We start from the raw sequence: 24873 nt of genomic DNA on the forward strand, positions 1-24873 counted from the left end.
TACAGATCTCCAGTATCAGCTCTTGATACTGGTGATGGCCCGAAAGGGCCACCACTTACGAGCTATTCATGCCCGTGCCATCTTTTGGGTGGCTTCATCTTCATCTTCTTCATCTGTTTAAAACACGGGAGACATCTCCCGTCACGCTGGGTGCAGACGCACCTCCACAGATCTCCAGTATCATCTATTGATACTGGTGATGGCTCAAAAGGGCCACCACTTACCAATTCATGCCCGTGCCACCTATTGGGTGGCTTCATCTTCATCTTAACACATTCACAAGGGAGAAATCTCCCATCATGCAGGGTGCATTCGCACCTCCACAGATCTCCAGTATCAGCTCTTGATACTGGTAATGGCTTAAAATGGCCACCACTTACGGGCTATTCAAGCCCGTGCCACCTTTTGGGTGGCTTAATCTTCATCATCATCTGATCAATTTCACCATTTGGTCACCACTTGGTCCGGGAGACATCTCCCGTCACGCAGGGTGCAGTCGCACCTCCACAGATCTCCAGTATCATCTATTGATACTGGTGATGGCTCAAAAGGGCCACCTCTTACCAATTCATGCCCGTGCCACCTTTTGGGTGGCTTCATCTTCATCTTAACACATTCACAAGGGAGACATCTCCCATTATGCAGGGTGCATTCGCACCTCCACAGATCTCCAGTATCAGCTCTTGATACTGGGAATGGCTTAAAACCACTTACGGGCTATTCATGCCCGTGCCACCTTTTGGGTGGCTTAATCTTCATCAATCAATCAATTCCTCATCAGTCCATTTGGCCACCACTTGGTCCTGGAGACATCTCCCGTCACGCAGGGTGCAGTTGCGCCTCCACAGATCTCCAGTATCATCTTTTGATACTGGTAATGGCTCGAAAGGACCACCACTTACGGGCTATTCATGCCCGTGCCACCTCTTGGGTGGCTTAATCTTCATCAATTAATCTGATCAATTTATTTTTTACACGGGAGACATCTCCCGTCACGCAGGGTGCAGTCGCACCTCCACAGATCTCCAGTATCAGCTCTTGATACTGGTAATGGCTCGAAAGGACCACCACTTACGGGCTATTCATGCCCGTGCCACCTTTTGGGTGGCTTAATCTTCATCAATCAATCAAGCTGATCAATTTACATGCTCACCATAGGCCCTGTTACAAGGACACTTCGTTCTGAGTAGCTAAATCTGAAACAACAACTGATCAATTATTGTTACCTGCTATTCATGTCCGTGCCACCACTTGGGTGGCTTAATTTTTATCAATCAATCAATCTGATCAATTATTCACTTGCATTTGGTTGTATGTTGAACACCTCTTACTCTTAGTTTCTTAGATAAACTTTCCCAAACAATGGATACCAGTACACTAGCCGATTATTTCCCTAGTCTTCCACTATCAATGTTTGGCAACATAAGGACCCTCTCTGAAGAATTTTCTGCGGACCAAATTTTAAAATTTGTTGAAGAGTCACTTTTGGATAATAATTTAATGTTTGACGATGCCAGATTACAGCTTGGAATGCTGTGTGCATTAACTCTTTCCTTGCGTGCGACGTCGGTCAGGATGACGGAGCAATGGGAAGATGTCCTTTGGAAAATTATTGACTTAACATTCTATCGATACAGGGAAGAGGATTTATCCTCTTCCACTCGGAAGACGATAAATCTCGATGCACTCAAGTCTACTACCTTGAAATCCTGGATACTAACAATATTCACAGACGCGGAATTTTGCCCAAACCTATACCAGCGTTTGAAAATAATGGGCTTAATCATTACGTTTCCAGAGGATTTCTTGCAGGATGCCATATCGGGAAGGCAAGCTGCTGCAGGGCTGGTGATCAATAGTAAATATATGGATAATGAACATATTAAGCCATTTGGTTTTTATAGTCTTATAGAGATGTTAAAGAGGCTTGACAAATATGACCACCTTGCTGCTATTGCTGCTGCAGCCGTAGACCAAATAAGGAGAATTAATGTTGGACCAGAAGTATCCTTACTTTACAATGCATTGCAGATCTTAAAGCAAATGGCAAAGACTGTTCTAAATAAAATCAACCTATTAAGTTTATCTCAAGTTATTGAGGTAAACAATATTGAGATTGACACGTTGTTCAAGTTATTGATCCCTTTGTATGAACGTATTTTGGATTTACGGACCACCAAGTTGGCTTATGCAGCTCCTGGCCTGACTAATGTCGTTGCAGATACCTTGGTTACGCTCACGGTTTCAATTGTTACAATTGGCTCGAAGTTTCAAGATAAGTATGGAGATCAATACAGGTTGTACGCGAAGGACTTAAATCACATTTATAAAAAATTATCAGAAGACAGCGTATATAGATCAGCTTATCAGGTTCTGCGACTTAACCACGGACAACATCTGTCTTCCCTTAGCTAGAAGGCAGCGGATTTCGGCTGTTGCGTCAGTCATTTCCCAATACCATTTAAGGAATCATCGGAGGAGGTCCCGGAGGAGTTCAGAGACAGCGTGACACAGGAGGTGATGGAGGCGCCGGTACTGCTGCACTCGTCCAAGAAGGTGATAGACGACTCGACGCTGCTTCGCCTGCTGCTGGAGTCCCCTTTAAATAAATATAAATATATAAATATGTTTATTCAGGTAAGGTACATACATACAAGTGATGTTACATTAATGGATCAATATATAGATAGAGCTAGTACATACAATGCCTAAAGCCACTATTACGCAATGCGTTTCGGGCAAGAAAAACATTAATATCTAGAACTTAATACTAATTGAGCATAAAGAATAAAAAGTGTTGAGAACAAATACAAATAAAGATAAAAAAAAAAAGGGGGGAACATGACTGAAAAGCAGCACAAATACAATAGGTTGACAAACAGTGTTCATTAACAAAAAATAACAGACATGGGTTGACAATAGAGGGGTAAGGTAGGTTACAGGGAATTTATTAGGTAGTGTTTAGTTTTTATCTTAAACTGGTTGAGAGAGGTACCGTCTTTAACATGGTTGGGAAGGTCATTCCACATTCTGGGTCCCTTGATTTGTAGAGCATTTCTAGTTTGATTAAGTCGTACTCTAGGAATATCAAAACTGTATTTATTTCTGGTGTGGTGCTCATGGGTTCTGTTACAACCTTCTATGAAGCTTTTAAGATCAGGATTGGCATTATAGTTTAGCGTTTTAATCGATCGACCCCTTCACACGGCAGCCTCTTGACCATGGATCCTATAGTCGCCTTCCCGAACTCCAGGCGGCCATTCTTGCATGGAAGAAAAACACAAAATTTATGGAATAGTATAATTGATGGAAAAATTAACAATGGATGAAAATGTTGAAGACGTTAGTGTTTGCGAGCGCTACTGTCTAGTTTTTCAGCTTTATTCTGGTAATGAAGATGACTGAATTTAAGAGAGGCCTTTGCAAGAAATTTAACGGTTCCATTTTTGTAAATTTTCAAGTTTAAATTTCAAGTAACAAATTTTCATTTTTTACTTAAATTTAAATGTGTAATTTTCTTGTAATCAATAAAATAAATGAAGGCGACAATTTATTAACAGTAATTTATTCTCACCTATTGACAGGGTGGACTTGTCAAAAATGTATGAAAAAGTAATGCACAAACAGCTCACAGCTGAACTATTTAACTAAACAAAGTTCTTGCCGATATGATTTCAGCTCTTGGGAAGACAATAATTTTTTTTTTCTGCAGGGATATTCCTGCGCGGGCCCTAAGCCAATGGCTGGCCCACTAAGAGTTACTTCAGCCTCTGATTCTGCTATTGAGTTCAATAGGTTCTTCTCTTCCATTGGTTCATCCCTTGCTAATGATATTCCATCTTCCAGTACTGACATTAAGGACTATCTTACAGGGAACTATCCCCAGTCTCTGTACCTAAAGCCTATTAATTCCATTGACGTCAATGAGATAATCCTTTCCCTTAAAACCAAGTCTGGTGCCCTTGAGGAGATACCAACTTTAATCTACAAAAAAGCCTCCAGATCGTTAGCCCCTGCTATTGCTTTGCTCTTCAACAAGTCACTTGAACTCCAAACCTTTCCAGATATTCTAAAAAAGCGAGAGTAACGCCTGTCCACAAATGTGGTGATCTCACAGATGTTAACAACTACAGACCTATATCAATCCTGCCAAACTTGTCAAAAATTTTTGAAAAACTAATCTATAAGCAGCTTTACTCATATCTAGCCAAACTCAATATACTTAGCCCTTGCCAATATGGCTTCAGGCCCAAAAAAAGCACTAACGATGCACTTATTAGTATGCTTAACTCGATTCATACAGCTCTTGATAAAAATGAGTTCCCTGTTGGGTTATTTGTGGACCTGCGTAAAGCTTTCGATACTGTCAACCACCAAAACCTTCTTCTTAAATTACATCATTATGGTGTCAGAGGACACTCCCTACAATACCTCAAATCCCACCTTACTGACAGGCTCCAATGTGTTTCTGTGAATAATACAATTTCTCCCACCCTACCCATCAACATTGGTGTTCCCCAGGGCAGCATACTTGGCCCTCTCCTCTTTCTCATCTACATTAATGACCTTCCAAATGCCTCCCAACACCTCAAACCAATCCTATTTGCTGACGACACAACCTTCATTTACTCCAGTCCTGATCCCCTTGCTCTAAATGCCACAGTAAATACTGAGCTAAATAAAGTCCATCTGTGGCTAACTGCCAACAAACTCACCCTTAACATTGACAAAACTTTCTATATTCTGTTTGGCAATAAATCCTCTAATCAAATAAATCTCAAAATAAACAATACCCAAATTTGTAACAAATTAGATGGCAAATTCCTTGGCATTCTCATTGACCACAAGCTGAATTTCCAGGGACACATTCTAAACATATCAAAAAAAGTTTCAAAAACTGTGGGCATTCTTTCTAAGATCAGATATTATGTACCACGCCCTGCCCTGGTGACTCTCTATTACTCCCTTATCTATCCATATCTCAACTATGGTATTTGTGCTTGGGGCTCTACTACCCAAAATCACTTACGTCCTCTAATTACTCAACACAAAGCTGCTATTAGGACAATATCCAATTCTGGCCCCAGACATCACTCGGTACCCCTACTCAAATCCCTGAATATGTTAGACATTAAGTCACTGCACATTCTCTCATGTGTACTATACATATACAAAACGCTAAATTGTAATGCCAATCCTGATCTCAAAAGCTTCATAGAAGGTTGTAACAGAACCCATGAGCACCACACCAGAAATAAATACAGTTTTGATATTCCTAGAGTACGACTTAATCAAACCAGAAATGCTCTACAAATCAAGGGACCCAGAATGTGGAATGACCTTCCCAACCATGTTAAAGACTGTACCTCTCTCAACCAGTTTAAGTTAAAAACGAAGCTATACCTAATAAATTCCCTGTAACCTACCTTACCTCTCTATTGTCAACCCATGTATGTTTTTTTTGTTTTTTTGTTTTGTTTTACAAATCAACGCTGTTTTAATGTAATTTTCTGTAATAATTTGTAATTGTATTTGTGCTGCTTTTTCAACAATGTTCCCCCCTCTTTTACCTCTATTTTTATTTGTACTCAACGCATTTTTTTCTTTTTACCCATTAGTTTTAAGCTTTAGTCAGTAGTGTTTTTTCCTGCCCGAAACGCTTTGCGTAATAGTGGCTTTAGGCATTGTATGTACTAGCTCTATCTATAAAGCCAACAAACTTTGTAAAATCTCTTTATGTATGTACCTTACCTAAATAAAAATTATTATTATTATTATTATTATTATTATTATTATTATTATTACTTGTTTTTGTTTTACTGTTCAGGCGGAGTATGAGTATTTATGATTTGTATGTTCGCTTCAGTAAGATTATGCCCCGTGTGTTTAACAACTTCTGCTCTGTGGAATCTTAGTTGAGATCTTATTGGGTTTGTAACTGTGCACTGTGTTAGGTAATGTTCCAGTGGTCTGTCGGGCATTTCTCTACAGTTCTGAGATTTCCTCTCATCTTGTGGAATCTGTAAGCCTTTTTCCCATGCACATGGGTATCCAAGTCTGAAACGATTAAACAGCATCAATATGGCTTAAGGCGTTGTGCCATATTGATGCTCTGATCAGCCCTAAGACGAAGCCCCAAGACTGATCTCTAATTTGTTTCTTGGGTGAGGAAGGGAGGGATTAAAGTTGGAAAGGTGTAATCTCCCACGGTGCAGGAAACTGCCGGTGTTGACCAGACCACACACTAGAAATTGAAGGGACGACGACGTTTCGGTCCGTCCTGGACCATTCTCAAGTCGATTGTCGACTTGAGAATGGTCCAGGACGGACCGAAACGTCGTCGTCCCTTCAATTTCTAGTGTGTGGTCTGGTCAACATACTTCAGCCACGTTATTGTGACTCATCGCCTGCGTGCCGGTGTTGTCTCTCTCTTGGTACAAATTATTTATTTATGTTCAAAATAGTACAATGGTTTATGAGAGTTCATAGCATTGATGTTTTTACATTCTTGTAAAACCATTGACACACAAGAGCGTTTTGGGCAGGTTCTTAATCTAACAAATAATTTTAAGTAGGTAATTTGTAGCAGAATTGAAACAAGTTAACAGTTACATTGTAATTAAATTTGAAGACAGTAGGTACATTTTAGTAAAATTTGAAGATTATCGACAGGTACATTGTACCATAATTTTAGAATTATTTCTAGGTACATTGTAGTAAAATTTCCTTTCAACATAACAACCTTGATATAAGATGATGACAGTGATTAAAACGGTGAAGTTGTATAGCAAAGACACATATTTTGGGGTAGCATAAGATACAGTGCGAGTTTGAAGCACTTGGTAAAAAAACTATGAGGATGAAATTAGGAACTTTTTGGTGTTACTTTTCAATAAAGGAGTAGGTTGGACAGCTTTTAAATTCGTTAAAGAGTGAGTTCCATAGACTAGGTCCTATTATATGCACAGAGTGTTTATACATATTTAGTTTGACTAGGAATATCAAAGATACATTTATTTCTGGTGTGGTGATTATGGGTTCTATCACATCTGTTAATTAGAGAATAGTTTCAGATCAGGGTTTTCATCAAGGAAGAAGGTTTTGTACATGTAAATGGCATAAGAGAAAGTATCGAGCGAGTTTATGTTTAGCATGTAGAGGGGTTTAAACAGGAAGGCTGTGTGTTGTCTGAAAGCAGTAAGTTATTGTTCTAATAGCAGATTTTTGCTGGATGGTGATTGGCTTGAGGTGGTTTGCAGTGGTTGAAGCCCATGCACAGATACCATATGTTAGATAGGGATAGATTAGCGCATAGTATAATGAGCGGAGAGCAGAGTTTGGAACATAATATCTGATTTTAGAAAGTATACCGACAGTTTTTTCTACTTTTTTGTTAATGTGTTTTATGTGGGTGCTGAAGTTGAGTCTCGTGACTATGTATAGGCCAAAGAACTTTCCATAATTCTTATTGCAGATGTTAACATTGTCTATTTAAAACTCATTTGCATTTGTTGATTTGCTTCCAAATATTACCTTTTTCTATTCTATGTTTAGTGTGAGTTTGTTGATTGCCATCCATGAGTGAACTTTTTTAATTCGTTATTTACAACATTATTTAGTAATTGATTGATTGATGAAGATTAAGCCACCCAAGAGGTGGCACGGGCATGAATAGCCCGTAAGTGGTACAATTTTTTTTTCTCAGTATTCTGAGTTTGCATTTAACCATCAAGCTGTTATCGCGGGGGAGGATACTGCTTCACAGTCTTTATGAGGGTGTCCAGCTGCTGGACACCTTTGTTGACCAGGAGAGTGGCTGTGTTGATGGCTTCAGGGTGGCCACTGCAAGATTCAGGAACTCTTAAAGCTCTTCTAAGGTCATTGGTTGCTTCACATTCCAGAAGATAGTGAAGTAATGGCTTTTCTGTGACAGTTTGGCAGAAGATGCACTCTCTCTGTCGGGGTTCACCAATCTCCCAGTTGCATCTGTAACCTAGACGTAGTCTATATAACCTAACTGCTATTTCCCTATGGATTCCTTTTGGGATATTTAACCTTTCTAATTTGGTTGCCTGAAGATACCATGTTGCAGATGGCGAACCTTCAGCTATTCTCTGGTGTAGGTAGGCTTTGTTGAGATGTGAGAGTTTTTTGGTGATGATGTTTTTTATGTTCTCTAGGCTGGGTTGAATTGTTTTATGTATCACTGGATGACGAGTTGCCAATTTAGCAATTTCATCAGCTTTTTCATTTAATGGGATTCCAATATGGAATGGGATCCAGTTTAAAGTTATTGGTTTATATATAAAGGTTGACGAGTTTAGCAGTTACCAGGGAGGATGTTCTTAAACAAATAGTAAAACTCAAACCAAACAAATCCCCAGGGCCGGATGAAGTGTTTGCCAGGGTGCTTAAAGAATGCAAAGAGGAGCTTTGTGACCCACTGTCAACCATATTTAATAAATCAATAGAGACAGGCAGAGTGCCAGAGTTTTGGAAAGTTGCTAATGTGATACCAGTTTTTAAGAAAGGAGATAGATCACTTGCGTCTAACTATCGACCAATTAGCCTAACGTCTATTGTGGGAAAGTTACTCGAATCTATAATAGCAAATAAAATTCGTCTTCATCTTGAAAAACATAAATTAATAATTGAGTCGCAACATGGTTTTATAAATGGCCGTTCATGTTTAACAAATTTGTTATCTTTTTATTCTAGCATTGTTGAGGCAGTTGATAGTGGTAAGGATTGCGATGTTGTATACCTTGACTTTAGCAAAGCTTTTGATACAGTGCCACATGAAAGACTGATTAAAAAGATAGAGTCTCATGGTATTGGGGGTGCTATATTAAGCTGGATTAGGGCATGGCTATACCAAAGGAAACAGAGAGTTAGTATAAATGGAATCAAGTCAGAGTGGGAAAATGTTGTAAGTGGAGTGCCTCAAGGCTCTGTCCTGGGACCTCTGTTGTTTATAATATATATAAATGATTTAGATTCAGGTTTGAGTAGCAACATTTGCAAATTTGCCGATGATACGAAAATCGGAAGGGAAATTAATTCGGAGGAGGACTCACTATCACTTCAAGTTGATCTAGATAGGGTTTTGAAATGGTCAAAGGATTGGCAGATGCAGTTTAATGCTGATAAATGTAAAGTTCTGAGGTTAGGTAATGATGATAGAGTTACAAGATACGAGCTAGATGGTGTTGTGATTGCGAAGTCGGATTGCGAAAGGGATCTGGGAGTTATGATTAGTAAGAATTTAAAACAAAAGGATCAATGCATAAATGTTCGTAATAAGGCAAATCGGACACTTGGATTTATTAATCGCAGCGTTAGTAACAAGACACCTGGTGTGGTTCTCAAGCTATATCTTGCTCTAGTTAGGCCCCATTTAGATTATGCAGTTCAGTTTTGGTCGCCATATTATAGAATGGATATAAATTCACTTGAACGTGTCCAGCGTAGGATGACTAAGTTAATTCCCCAAATTAGAAATCTTTCATATGAAGAAAGATTAACAAAGCTTAAGTTGCATTCACTGGAAAGGCGAAGAGTTAGGGGTGACATGATAGAGGTTTACAAGTGGATGAATGGACATAACCGGGGGGATATTAATAGGGTATTAAAAGTATCAACACAGGACAGAACACGAAACAATGGGTATAAATTGGATAAGTTTAGATTTAGGAAAGACTTGGGTAAATACTGGTTCAGTAACAGGGTTGTTGATTTGTGGAACCAATTGCCGCGTAACATTGTGGAGGTGGGGTCCCTCGATTGTTTCAAGCACGGGTTGGACAAGTATATGAGTGGGATTGGGTGGTTATAGAATAGGAGCTGCCTCGTATGGGCCAACAGGCCTTCTGCAGTTGCCTTTGTTCTTATGTTCTTATGTTCTTATGTTGAGTCCTCTGCCTTTAGCGACTGCTCCAAGATACAAAATGGTGGTAATTATTTCCACATTATCTTTCCACTGTTTTTGTCCTAGTATTTGAAGTGCAGCTTTTGAGTCTGTGTGTATGATTGCATTTTGAGTGTTTTGAGTGTGACGATAATCTCTTTCAAGAGAGATTGAGCCTGCTCTTCCCTCCAAAGTACGTCACATCAACAGATAATATAGAAGATATATCCAGCAAGTATCTCCAAAACGTTTTGCCCAGAGAGCAAAACGTATCCAGCACACCGGCACACCTGCTCGCCCCCACCACCGTTAACCGGCAAACTGCTTGTCCATCGCCAGCCTGTCGCTGATTGGCTGGTGTCCAGTCGCACCTGCCCCACCACCCTCCGCCACTAGTTGATGTCTGGGCTGCAGCGGCCCAGAGAAGACAGAATATTCCAGTGCTCCTTGCAGTTGACACGTCTCATTGGTAGACTAAGCCTTGGCTTACAATACAATACAATACAATTTTATTTAGGTAAGGTACATACATACAATAAATATTTACAAGGATTGTTTAACTTATAGGTATAGCTAGTACATACAATGCCTAAAGCCACTATTACGCAAAGCGTTTCGGGCATGATAAACTTAAATGACAAGCTTAATACTAATTGAGCATAATGAGTAGAATGAAAACAAGAAATGAAAACATAGATGAAAAAGCAGCACAAATACAATTATGTCGACAAACAGCGCTCTTTAAAGAAAAAAACAGACATTGGTTGACAATAGAAGGGTAAGGTAGGTTACAGGGAATTTATTAGGTATAGCTTCGCTTTTAACTTAAACTGGTTGAGAGAGGTACAGTCTTTTACATGGTTGGGAAGGTCATTCCACATTCTGGGCCCCTTGATTTGTAGAGCATTTCTAGTTTGATTAAGTCGTACTCTAGGAATATCAAAACTGTATTTATTTCTGGTGTGATGCTCATGGGTTCTGATACAACCTTCTATGAAGCTTTTGAGATCAGGATTGGCATTATAGTTTAGCGTTTTATATATGTATAATACACATGAGAGAATGTGCAGTGACTTAATGTCTAACATATTCAGAGATTTAAGTAGGGGTACCGAGTGATGTCTGGGGCCAGAATTGGATATTGTCCTAATAGCAGCTTTGTGTTGAGTAATTAGAGGACGTAAGTGATTTTGGGTAGTAGAGCCCCAAGCACAAATACCATAGTTGAGATATGGATAGATAAGGGAGTAATAGAGAGTCACCAGGGCAGGGCGTGGTACATAATATCTGATCTTAGAAAGAATGCCCACAGTTTTTGAAACTTTTTTTGATATGTTTAGAATGTGTCCCTGGAAATTAAGCTTGTGGTCAATGAGAATGCCAAGGAATTTGCCATCTAATTTGTTACAAATTTGGGTATTGTTTATTTTGAGATTTATTTGATTAAAGGATTTATTGCCAAACAGAATATAAAAGGTTTTGTCAATGTTAAGGGTGAGTTTGTTGGCAGTTAGCCACAGATGGACTTTATTTAGCTCAGTATTTACTGTGGCATTTAGAGCAAGGGGATCAGGACTGGAGTAAATGAAGGTTGTGTCGTCAGCAAATAGAATTGGTTTGAGGTGTTGGGAGGCATTTGGAAGGTCATTAATGTAGATGAGAAAGAGGAGAGGGCCAAGTATGCTGCCCTGTACTAAGGGAGGTGGCAGCTCGAAGCCAATATTCCGGCACTATCATTCTTATTTACTTTGCTATTACTCACTTGTCTTAACGTAACTTTTCATTTGCCAGTGATTATTCTTATTATTTTGTTTGTTGACTTGTCTGTTACATTTTATGCTCAATTTTATTCATGTCTTGCTTTTCTAACGTAATTAAAATTTCATTGTTAAATTTACTTGTGTTTTGTGTGTCTTCCCATTACCTTACCACAGACGAAAGTTCCAGCTTTTCTCTTTTTTTTTCTTTATGTGACGAGGCCCCTCCCCTAGCTTTTGAAACAGCCGAACACCAACGCTTTACCGTCACATAAAGTGGGGGCCTGTCCGGGAGCTTCACTCAAGTACTGGTGCCAAGTAGTAATTTATGGTAAGCGTATTTGGCTTTGGTAACGTAGCTTTTACTATTTTTCATATTCAAGTTTATTTTTATATGGTGCTGTGTGTATTCCGAGAGTAGCATATGGTGAAGGTGAGACAACTTTGGATTACGTGGTGACTGTAGGCCTCAGTCATACTCTTAATTGGTCATCTCTCCCTCCGTGTTATTACTCGTGTTTACAATCTTTTGTCCCTTGGATATTTCTCATATTTTCGACAGATCATCATATTGGTACCCTGGTACTGTGGTCTGCCCCCGGGTCAAGTGCACCTAATCTTCTGCAATCTGACAGTAGGAGGATAAAGAGGGCCATAGTTCCTCTAGCACGAACTTTAGTTGCTGAATTGGGACCTCAGCAGCAGTTCTCGTCACCAGTTGACACCTCGCACCCCTACACGTCAGTCAGAGATGATGATACATACATTGGTAGGGAATTAGCTTTCTTTTTCAGAGCACAAAAGTTCGCTAATTCTGTAAGTATCATATTAATTTCAGTGGGAAAACTTGCTTATGTCCTATAGAGACTCGGCAAGGTATGCCTACATCCTTGGACTACCAATTTTACTTTTGAGGCAATTAACTGTTTCATTTGTTTTAGAAACTCAGTTTCACTTGTTTAGTAGGATTTTCTTGCCCTTATCCTCTTACATGAGTACCGGGTACAAGATTTCCTGCGACCTTGATTTAAGTAATCAGCAGTCTCCGTGGTGTAGTGGTAAGACACTCGCCTGGCGTTCCGCGAGCGCTATGTCATGGGTTCGTATCCTGGCCGGGGAGGATTTACTGGGCGCAATTCCTTAACTGTAGCCTCTGTTTAACGCAACAGTAAAATGTGTACTTGGATGAAAAAACGATTCTTCGCGGCAGGGGATCGTATTCCAGGGACCATAGGATTAAGGACTTGCCCGAAACGCTACGCGTACTAGTGGCTGTACAAGAATGTAACAACTCTTGTATATATCTCAAAAAAAAAAAAAAAAAATAATTAATCATTTAACATCTTGTAATTAACTTTAATTGCTAAAGATTCCACAGGATAGGTACCAGTTGCCACGGTGTCCTGTTTCTGACATTCACTATATCACAACGGTATATTCGTTGTGCATTTATTTGCTAATTTCACAATGTTTCGTCTCCAAGCTTTCCGTGCAGATCCAGCAGGTGAAATAAGGACTTTAAGTCGTGCCAAGAGGACTGAATTACACACTCTTGCACATGAGTATCAACTAGAAGTTCCCTACCAAGCCAACAAAAATGAGATACACAACCAGTTACTGGATCATTTCTTAGAGCAAGGTAAGATAGACTCTGAAACTCACGAAACTTACTTTATTGCAGATAAAACTGATTTGGCAACGATGAAACTCAAACTAGAGCTGGCCAAGATTGAACGCGAGCAGCAAAGGGAAGCCCTCGAGCAGCAACGAGAAGCAGCTGCCATACGAAGGGAAGAACAAGAACGTGAAATCGCCCTCAAGGAACGTGAAGCTGCCTTGAGGAAAGAAGAACACGAACGTGAGGTTGCAATGCTCCGTGAGCGGGAAGGAGTACAGCTTGAAACAAAACAACGCCAGTTGGAGATGCAACACGAACATGACAAACAACAAGCGACTCTGGCTATGGAGTGTCGTCAACGAGAATTCGCGTTGGAAACTTCACACCTCGCTCAACGCCAGCAAGCTACCGCCAATCTTCCCGTCAGTTTTAATATATCACATGCAAGTAAGTTAATGCCATCATTTGTAGAAACAGAAGTTGACGTGTTTTTCACGTCAACTTCAGTTTGGGTTGATGATACTAGTCCTCCCAGTCTCCAGTATGCCTGTACGCTGGCCGTGCAAAGAGCAGCGCCAGCATTCTCATATTTTTTTTTTTGAGATATATACAAGAGTTGTTACATTCTTGTACAGCCACTAGTACGCGTAGCGTTTCGGGCAGGTCCCTGGAATACGATCCCCTGCCGCGAAGAATCGTTTTTTCATCCAAGTACACATTTTACTGTTGCGTTAAACAGAGGCTACAGTTAAGGAATTGCGCCCAGTAAATCCTCCCCGGCCAGGATACGAACCCATGACATAGCGCTCGCGGAACGCCAGGCGAGTGTCTTACCACTACACCACGGAGACTGTCACGGAGATATTCTGTGTCCACCGATCCGTCTGTGAAGATGTGGATGGCTCCTGCTATGCTATGCTATACATTTGCTCTTCTATTATGCGCCTAAGGATTGTCGGATCATAGGCAGCCTTTTTCATTGGGAGACTTTCTATTACTATTTTGAAAGTAGGCTCTTCCCACGGCGCGGAAGGAGTGTAATTTGGGTGTGGATGATCACCCTGTCTATCAAGAATCATGCTTTTTAAATGTAGTCTGTTTAGGACTTTTCCTGCTCTTGCAACCCAAGAGTTTCCATTGTTTTGGCCTAGTCCAACCACCAAGGCCTGCCGTACTGGGATTGGATCAGAAGAAATAATTATCTTACTGATAATTGTAGCTGTCCTTTGTGATATTCTTTCTTGTAGAGAGGGCAAACCCGTCTCCAGTCTAAGAGTTTCAAGCCTGGTCCACATGGGGGCTCCCAGTGCGGCTCTCATAGCACTGTTTTGGGCAACGTCAAGCTTTTTCCACTGTTGGTGTTGTAACGTACGTTTGTTACATTGTTGGGTACATTAGATACACAGTGTTTAGTAAGTTTCATATTTATTTAGTAGTCCTGGATACAGCAGTGTCGTAGACGTTGAGACGGAGCTTGGAGCAGAGCTGAGTGTGGCCCGAGTCGTGGAGCTCTATGTGGGAGAGCGTTTTAGCTGGATGAGGTCGTAGTCTGTTGTCTGCTCTGTGTCGAAGCTGTAGCGTCTTGGGTCGATTAGAACTGCCTACGCCGAGTACTACATTCTTGACTGGAGATTGTACTGGTTTGCTATTCGATCGATGAAGATTGATGAAGATTAAGCCACCCAAGAGGTGGCACGGGCATGAATAGTCCGTGAGTGGTGGCCCTTTTGAGCCATTACCAGTATCAAGAGCTGATACTGGAGATCTGTGGAGGCGCGACTGCACCCTGCATGACGGGAGATGTCTCCCGGACCAAATGGTGACCAGATGGTGTTTGCTATTCGTTTCAGATTTGGCTACTCAGAACGAAGTGTCCATGTAGCACGGGCTATGGTGAGCCCGTAATTTCTTTGCTATTCGATTGATTGATGAAGATTGATGAAGATTAAGCCACCCAAAAGGTGGCACGGGCATGAATAGCCCGTAAGTGGTGGCCCTTTTAAGCCATTACCAGTATCAAGAGCTGATACTGGAGATCTGTGGGGGTGCGAACGCACCCTGCATGACGGGAGATGTCTCCCTTGTGAATGTGTTAAGATGAAGATGAAGCCACCCAAAAGGTGGCACGGGCATAAATAGCCCGTAAGTGGTGGCCATTTTAAGCCATTACCAGTATCAGGAGCTGATACTGGAGATCTGTGGAGGTGCGAATGCACCCTGCGTGACGGGAGATGTCTCCCTTGTGAATGTGTTAAGATGAAGATGAAGCCACCCAAAAGGTGGCACGGGCATAAATAGCCCGTAAGTGGTGGCCATTTTCAGCCATTACCAGTATCAGGAGCTGATACTGGAGATCTGTGGAGGTGCGAATGCACCCTGCGTGACGGGAGATGTCTCCCTTGTGAATGTGTTTAAGATGAAGATGAAGCCACCCAAAAGGTGGCACAGGCATGAATAGCTCGTAAGTGGTGGCCCTTTTGAGCCATTTCCAGTATCAATAGATGATACTGGAGATCTGTGGAGGTGCGACTGCACCCTGCGTGACGGGAGATGTCTCCCGGACCAAATGGTGACCAGATGACTGATGTTGCAACTTCCGCCGCCTTGGCAATAAAAGCCTAACTACTGAAGAGTCGATTGATTGATGAAGATTAAGCCACCCAAAAGGTGGCACGGGCATGAATAGCCCGTAAGTGGTGGCCCTTTTTAAGCCATTACCAGTATCAAGAGCGTTTGCTATTCTCAAATCGCTGGCTTATATACGGTTAATACACCTCACAGTAAGATAGGCGGGTGGAAAAACCGTTACCTGTAAATAGGGATAGGATTATAGCTAGTGTAATTAGTTATGCCATTAAGATGATGAGATAATGGAGCGAGTGTAGGTTTACTCGCTACAGTGTGGTAGATTTGTGAGTGCAGGTGCGGCATAATCGATCAATGATCTGACTGCCTGTACAATCGACTACAATCGATTACATCAGAATGGACTACATCAGATGTGCGAAGTCGGCTGACACCTACAGCCTCATACATCGGCTAACACCGGACCCACCTTCCAGTAAGAAGTCTTGGCATAGTTATGATAAAGTGAGTGCCGATCAAGCAAGCTCTCAATTGTATTGTAAGTATTGCAAACTCTCTGGACATACCATGGATAAATGTAGAAAAGCTCAATACAAATGCAATAATGAAACTCCTAAACCCAAACCGACTCCTCCTAAGTCCGGTAAGCCTGTGATGAATGTTGGTGTTCCTGTTATAAATAAATAAATAAATGTTTATTTAGGTAAAGTACATACATACCAGAGATTTTGCAAAGAATGATGGATTTATAGATAGGGCTAGTACATACAATGCCTAAAGCCACTATTACGCAAAGCGTTTCGGGCATGTTAATGATCTTTCTCTCTTCAGCAAACACCTATATCCTGGAACTGTCTCTGCCAGCAGTACAGATTCGAAAGTACGTTTCAAATTGAAGATCTTGAGGGACACAGCGGCTCTTCAATCAACAATATTGAAATCGGTTGTGCCTAACGTCACCTACACCGGGGAAACCGTCCTTATCACTGACCTCACTGCTACCTCTCCGTATCCACTCTCCAGAGTCCACCTGGATTGTCCTTTCATGACCGGTGAAGTCCAAGTCGCCATCAGGGAAAAGCCTTTTCCCATGTCTGTAGTGCAACTTCTCCTGGGCAATGACTTGGCAGAAGATCTGCAACCTTCCAACCTGATCATCATGGACAAACCCCAGGTGTGTAACTCTGTAGTGGACAATCCCATCTTTAAGTATGTTCCAGCAGAGGTCCAAGAAAGTGATGAAGTTTCTCCTCCGGTTTTGGTGACCACCCGTGCACAAGCTGCACGCCCGCAACCAGCTGACTCTACTGCTACCGCTGTCCCTCAAGACCCTCAGAATCTCCCACCGAATCTTACTATGTTGAAGTTCCGTAAGTTACAGAGGGAGGATCCTTCATTAACACCATTATTATTCCAGGCTGAGACTCAACCTGACAGTATCCCTGGGTTCTTCCTAGAGAATCAGTTGCTCTACCGCAGGTACAGACCCAGTAAGCTGAAGGAGGATGACGATTGGGCAAATGTCGAACAACTAGTGGTTCCCACCAGCCTACGGCCCGATATTCTACACCTGGCCCACGGAGCCCTTTCTCACTATGGTTTTAACAAAACCTATCACGGAATCAGACAAGACTACTACTGGCCAGGTATGGTAAAAGACGTCAAAAGTTACGTGCAACAGTGTCATGTATGTCAGATGGCAGGGAAACCTAACATCCCTATTCCCCAGGCTCCTCTAATTCCCATCCAGGTGCCTGCAGAACCTTTCCACAGACTCATCATAGACTGTGTTGGTCCTTTACCCCGGACCAGTTCTGGCAACGCCTATATATTAACCATCCTGTGTCAAACCACTAGATTCCCCATAGCAGTTCCTGTAAAGAACATTACGGCTGCTACGGTGGTGAAACAACTATTGAAGATCTTTACTCAATACGGATTTCCATGGGAGGTTCAAAGTGACTGTGGCACCAACTTCACCAGTGATCTCTTCAAGAAGACACTGGAAGAGTTCAACATCACTCAGGTATTGTCCAGCCCCTATCATCCTGCTTCACAGGGTTCTCTTGAACGTAGTCATCAAACGATAAAAGCACTCCTAAAGAAATTTTGCAATGAAACTTTAAAAGACTGGGATAAACAACTTGACCTCATCATGTGCATTTTCAGAAGTCTCCCCAATGAGTCTCTAGGAGTATCTCCTTATGAGATGCTCTACGGACGTAAGTGCCGTACTCCTCTCAAAGCTTTCAAAGACTCTCTACGTAATGCCACCTTCAGTGACCCTCAGAATGTGCCCCAGTTTCTTCAAAACTTAAAACACATTCTAGAGAGAGTACGTAAATTTGCTAATAACAATCTATTGAAAGCTCAGGAGAAGATGAAGACCCATTTTGACCAACGCAGCAAAATAAGGAAATTTAAACCAGGAGACTTCGTGTTGGCATATTTTCCTATCCCAGGTTCTCCTCTGCAAAATAAGTTTTCAGGACCTTACCGCATCAAGGAGTGCAGAAACAACCACAACTACGTTTTTGAGACTCCAGATAAGCGGCGGAGAACCCAGTTGTGCCACATCAATCTACTCAAGGAGTATAAAGGTATTCCCCCCACTGTGTTAATGTCACTCTCCACTTTCAAAGATCCATACCTCCACAGTGAGACCTTCCCTGCTTCTCCTCCGGAAAGCTCTGACTCTGAGTCAGTGCTTTCCAACTCGGAAATCCTTAATGATCTCCCTACCTATCTACAGGACAGTAATAGTGCTCCTCTCATCAAAGTTCTTCATGAACATCAGAAGTTGTTCAACGATGATCCCCAGGAGTGTAAGGTGGTTCAGCACGACATCCAGCTGCTTCCTGCTACCCGGCCGATTCGTCAACCCTTCTACCGTATCAGCCCGTACAAAAAGGAAGTTATGCGTGCTGAAGTACAGTACCTTCTGGATCATGGGTTGGCCTCACCTTGTGAGAGTCCTTGGGCCTCACCCTGCATCTTGGTGCCGAAACCGCACGGTAAAGTACGCTTTTGTACCGATTACAGGAAATTGAATCTTGTGACCGTCAAGGATGCTTATCCTTTACCACGCATAGATGATATCCTTGACACAATAGGTAATGCAACATATTTATCTCAACTTGATTTGTTAAAAGGCTATTACCAAATAATCCTGACAGAGAGGGCTAAGGAAATATCTGTCTTCACCACTCCTTTTGGCTTATACAGATATGAACGCCTTCCATTTGGACTGTGTAACGCCCCGGCCATCTTCCAGAGAGCAGTCAACCCAGTCATCTACGGCCAAGATAACACCTACGCCTACTTGGACGACATCGTTGTGGCAGCCAACACCTGGAGTGAACGTGAATGGAGTAAACGATTCTTCGCGGCAGGGGATCGTATTCCAGGGACCATAGGATTAAGGACTTGCCCGAAACGCTACGCGTACTAGTGAATGTACAAGAATGTAACAACTCTTGTATATATCTCAAAAAAAAAAAAAAAAAAAAAAACATCTGCTCCAGCTGCAACGACTGTTCGCCAAGCTCCTGACAGCCGGCCTCACCATCAACTTGGGCAAGTCCACATTTGCCAAAGGTAAAGTGCGTTATCTGGGTCATGTGATAGGGAGTGGCAGCATAGCTCCTTTAACAATTCACACCAAAGCCATCCAACATTACCCACAACCTACGACCAGGAAGCAGCTCCTGCGCTTCCTTGGACTTGCTTCTTACTATCGTATGTTTGTGAAGAATTTTAGTACGGTAGTGACACCATTGATGAATCTGACCAGCCCCAAGCAACGGTATCATTGGACCATTCAACAGACCGTTGCCTCTGAACAACTTAAATCTCTGCTATGTTCTGATCCCATTCTCGCCTCTCCAGATATCATGAAGCCCTTCATCATCAATGTCGACGCCAGTGGTACCGGCATCAGGGGCGTCCTGATGCAACAACTAGGCGAGGAGGTTCTACCTGTTAGCTACTACAGTTACAAGTTAAAGCCTCACCAGAAGAACTACAGCACTATCGAAAAGGAATTCCTCTCCATCGTCCTCGTTGATCTTCAAGAGGAAACTAGATTGTTTACTTCAAAGAGTGCCGGACCAACCGGGCTGTGGTGGGTATGTGGGCCTGCGGGCCGCTCCAAGCAACAGCCTGGTGGACCAAACTCTCACAAGTCAAGTCTGGCCTCGGGCCAGGCTTGGGGAGTAGAAGAACTCCCAGAACCCCATCAACCAGGTATCAACCAGGTCCTGAATCTGCAGCATTTCGAACCTTACCTACAGGGGAATCGGTCTATTACCATCTACTCGGACCACAATCCCCTGCGGTTCCTACAACAACCCCAATTCAGCAATCAACGTCTTCTACACTGGGCCCTGTACTTGCAGAATTTTAATCTGGAGATCTTCTACATCAAAGGTTCGGACAACATCATAGCCGACGCCCTCTCCAGAGTCTACGAGGTAGAGACAACTACTCCTACCTCTACAACAGCCACTGAAGTACTTAACCCGTAAGAGCAGGCTTCGGGGGAGAGCTGTTACAAAAATCTCCTTCAAGAGAGATTAGGCCTGCTCTTTCCTACCATCAAGCTACTTCAGTACATCTAAAACATCTAAATACTACAAGCAAGTGTAGTAAATATTGAGCCAAATACGTTTTGCCAGGCGCAAACGTATGATCACTCGCTCTCCACCCTTCCCCCTCCTCGTCGCCGATCACCAAACTACCATTTCCAGCCTGCCTGCTTCTGATTGGTGAATCGACGTCTTCACCTCTGCACCTCAGCGCCATCTGCCTAGCCGATGTCTTGGCTTGAACCAGTCATTGAAATTAGAACATCCTTGTGCTCTCAAGCTGTAACAACCAAGTGATATACGCTCTGTTTATTGGTGGATGTTCTCAACTAGTGCTATATTCTCAGCACCTGTTTATTCATTCTTTTGTCTTTATTTTATTCGTAGAGTAACGTCACCCTTGTTCTTAATTTTTATGTTATATATTTTTACTTGTTTGTTTGCACTGTACATACCCAAGGAATTGTCTTTGTTTTTAATTTGTTTTCAATTTAATTAAAGTTTCATTGTTCATACTATGTGTTTTGCGTGTATTCCCTTACTTTACCACAGACAACAACCAAGCATTTGATCTTTTTTTTTTTTAAATGTGATAGGCATTGACACCAGCCATTGGGAGGGCTGCCGAACACCTACACTTCTTCTTTTTCCATCACTATATATATATATATATATATATATATATATATAGTATATTTTGGTAGCAGTCTTTCCTGTAGACATATATTATTAAATATGACCGAAAAAGTAAGATTAATAATTCTAACACGAATTTTCTCAATATTTCTTATATTTCTTTTCACTGTTGATGGTAATTGAAAAATCAATTCTCCAAAATTCATTTTTATTTCTAGTCTGACGTGACACTTGAACGCGTTTCGTAATAACTTATTACATTTTCAAAGACTTTAGTTTACACACACACAACTAGCAAACGCTAAACAGAGTTTAAACAGCTTTGATTTTATACCTGCATTTGGGTGAGGTGATATGTTACAACAGTTTTGGATGAGGTGAAAATAAACTTTCAACACAAGACAGAACACGAAACAATGGGTATAATATTTTGTAGGTTAAAGGGAAGAATGGAAGTAACTGCAAAGGGCCTATTGGCCCATATTTCTTGATGCTTCTATATTGGTGCGGAGTTTTGAAGTGGGTAGAATATAGTTGTGCATTAATTGGCTGTTGATTGCTGGTGTCGACTTCTTAATGTGTAGTGCCTCGAAGATATCAAGCCACCTGCTATCACTGTATCTATCGATGATTTCCGTGTTTTTTGTTAAGACTTCTCTGGTGATGGTCTGGTTGTGGGAAGAGATTATATGTTCCTTAATGGAGCCCTGTTGCTTATGCATCGTTAATCGCCTGGAAAGAGTTGTTGTCTTGCCTATATACTGAATTCTTTGAGGCTTACAGTCCCCAAGTGGGCATTTGAAGGCATAGACGACATTGGTCTCTTTTTAAAGCGTTCTGCTTTGTGTCTGGAGAGTTTCTGATGAGTAGGTTGGCCGTTTTCTTGGTTTTATAGTAAATCGTCAATTGTATCTTCTGATTTTTGTCTGTAGGGATAACGTTTCTATTAACAATATCTTTCAGGACCCTTTCCTCCGTTTTATGAGCTGTAGAAAAGAAGTTCCTGTAAAATAGTCTAATAGGGGGTACAGGTGTTGTGTTAGTTGTCTCTTCAGAGGTTGCATGGCGTTTCACCTTCCTTCTTATGTCTTCAACGAAACTATTGGAGAAACCGTTGTTGACTAGGACCTGCCTTACCTTACAGAGTTCTTCATCGACTTGCTTCCATCCTGAGCTGTGGCTGAGAGCACGGTCGACATAAGCGTTAACGACACTCCTCTTGTACCTGTCTGGGCAGTCACTGTTGGCATTGAGGCACATTCCTATGTTTGTTTCCTTAGTGTAGACTGCAGTGTGGAAACCTCCGCTCCTTTCCATGACTGTTACATCTAGAAAGGGCAGCTTCCCATCCTTCTCCATCTCGTAAGTGAAACGCAACACAGAATTCCGCTCAAATGCCTCCTTCAGCTCCTGCAGATGTCTGACATCAGGTACCTGTGTAAAAATGTCGTCAACATACCTGCAGTATATGGCCGGTTTCAAGTTCATGTCGACTAAGACCTTTTGTTCGATGGTACCCATGTAGAAGTTTGCAAACAGGACACCTAAGGGAGAACCCATGGCGACCCCATCTACTTGCTTATACATGTGCCCATCCGGGCTCAAGAAGGGTGCCTCTTTAGTACAAGCTTGGAGTAGTTTCCTTAGAACGTTTTCTGGTATGTCAAGAGGAGTACAGGCCGGATCACGATACACTCTGTCCGCTATCATCCTGATTGTTTCATCCACAGGTACCCTAGGACACCTAGGGTAATAGTTTTCTGAGTCGCTCCAGGTGTGTCTCCCAATCGTCGGAGTACACTACTATGTCATCAATGTACACCGTGCAGCCTTCGGCTCCCCTCAGCAACTCGTTCATCATGCGTTGGAAACAACTCCCGCTGTTCTTCATCCCGAAGGGCAACACTTTGTACTGATACAGCCCGTCTGGTGTTACAAAAGCTGATATCTTCCTGGCCTCGGGAGTCAATGAGATCTAGTAGTACCCCTTGAGCAGGTCGACCTTGGACACATATCTTGCACTACCCACCTGGTCGATGCAATCACTCACCCTGGGCATGGGGTGGGAATCTGCGACAGTGGAGGAGTTAGTCTGTACAAAAGCGGAATGTACCATCGCTTTTCTTTACTAACAAGCACGGGGAACTCCACTCGCTGTTGCTAGGCTCTGCAAGGTCATTCTCAAGGAGGTACTCTACCTCCTTCCTCATCAACTCTCGCTTCTCTGGGCTGACCCTATAAGCGCTCTGTTTAATGGGCCTGGCGTCCCTTACCTCTACCTCGTGCGTTACACTCTTGTGTCGTCGGGGCACGTCGGTAAAGAGAGGGGCATTCTCTCTCAACAGGTCCGTCAGGTTAACGCTCTGTCGTCCTTCCAGGTGTTGTAACTTGTCTTCGATCTTCGAAAAACTCTCAGAATTGGAGAGATGGGTGCCGTCCACCCTGGACCACTTTCCTTCCTCCTCTGGAAGTTCTTGATCCGCCTGCATGCACAAAACCATCTTCTGCTGGGGATTCAGAGTCATCGTTCCGTCCTGCACGGCGGCTCCTCCCAACCGCCGTAGCACCTTATATGGTCCCTCAAATCGTGACTCGGTCACTCGGCTCTTCCCTGGCAGCAACACCATAACCTGGGACCCAACCTGGAACTCTCTTGGCATAGCTTTCTTGTCATACCACTCTGACATCTTACGCTGCGCATCCTTCAAATGTTTTGCTGCTAGTTCCTTTGCCAAAGCGAGACGCTCCTTAAACTTCTGAACATACTCGTTGACCGTTCCCATGGTCACTCCTGGTGCCCATTGCTCTCACAGCATGGACAGAGGACTTCGTACCTCATGAACCTCAGTATTAGAAATCTAATACTTGATAACAGACTGAACAAAAACCATTTAATTATCGCAGGGGACTTTAATATTGACCTCTGCGAGCCTGAACACCCCACTGCTGTTAGCTTCCTCAACTGTATGAATTCCTGCTTCCTCATACCCTTAATCACTAGACCTACTAGAATCACTGATAGCACTGCCACGACTCTAGATCATATCTGGACAAACATAACCTCTCCGCTTACTTCAGGTATAATCACCGATAGCACTACAGACCATTACCCCACATTTCTCTTAACTAACATTAGCAAACCACCTGTAGAGTCAAGAGAGTTAAGTTTTAGACTGCACAATGAAACTGCTATAGGCAATTTTATAACTGCTGCTGATAATGTCAACTGGGAGTCTGAGTTAGGTAACATAGAGGACATCAACCTAGCAGTGCAATCTTTTCTTCAAAAAACTCTTAGCCTTTATAACACCCACTGTCCTATGCTTACAAAACAAGTCACAACCAAAAGGCTTAACAATCCCTGGCTTACAAAGGGAATACTTAAATCCATTAATAAAAAACATGACCTTGAGAAGAATTATAGGTTAGGAATTGTCTCCAAAGAATTCTCAAAGAATTACTCATTATTGCTATCTAAGATAATTAGACGAGCCAAAGCTAAATACTACGAAGATAAATTTACCCGAATAAAGAGCAACATTAAACAAACTTGGAGCACAATTTCACAAATATTGGGATCAAAGAAGTCTTTAAATAACAAACCAACACTCCTGTCCAATAACGATAGTCAGCTTTCAGCCTCTGATTCTGCTATTGAGTTCAATAGGTTCTTCTCTTCCATTGGGTCATCCCTTTCAAATGATATTCCATCTTCCAGTACTGACATTAAGGACTATCTTACAGGTAACTATCCACAGTCTCTGTACCTAAAGCCTATTAATT

At 42.1% G+C, this 24873-nt stretch overlaps 1 protein-coding gene across 1 annotated transcript in view; it reads right to left on the minus strand.

Moving 5' to 3' along the window:
* Positions 1-1853: 1853 nt before the first annotated feature.
* The window catches only part of Rab4 (RAS oncogene family member Rab4), a 210642-nt gene continuing 187622 nt past the window's right edge, over positions 1854-24873 (minus strand). Inside the window, exon 6 of the mRNA XM_069329377.1 lies at positions 1854-2599. Within this exon, the coding sequence (XP_069185478.1) occupies positions 2445-2599 (155 nt within the window). The 3' untranslated portion in view covers positions 1854-2444. The remainder of the gene's footprint in view (positions 2600-24873) is intronic.

This window comes from Procambarus clarkii, chromosome 22 (genome assembly GCF_040958095.1).
Source record: "Procambarus clarkii isolate CNS0578487 chromosome 22, FALCON_Pclarkii_2.0, whole genome shotgun sequence".
Taxonomy (NCBI): Eukaryota; Metazoa; Arthropoda; class Malacostraca; order Decapoda; family Cambaridae; genus Procambarus; species Procambarus clarkii.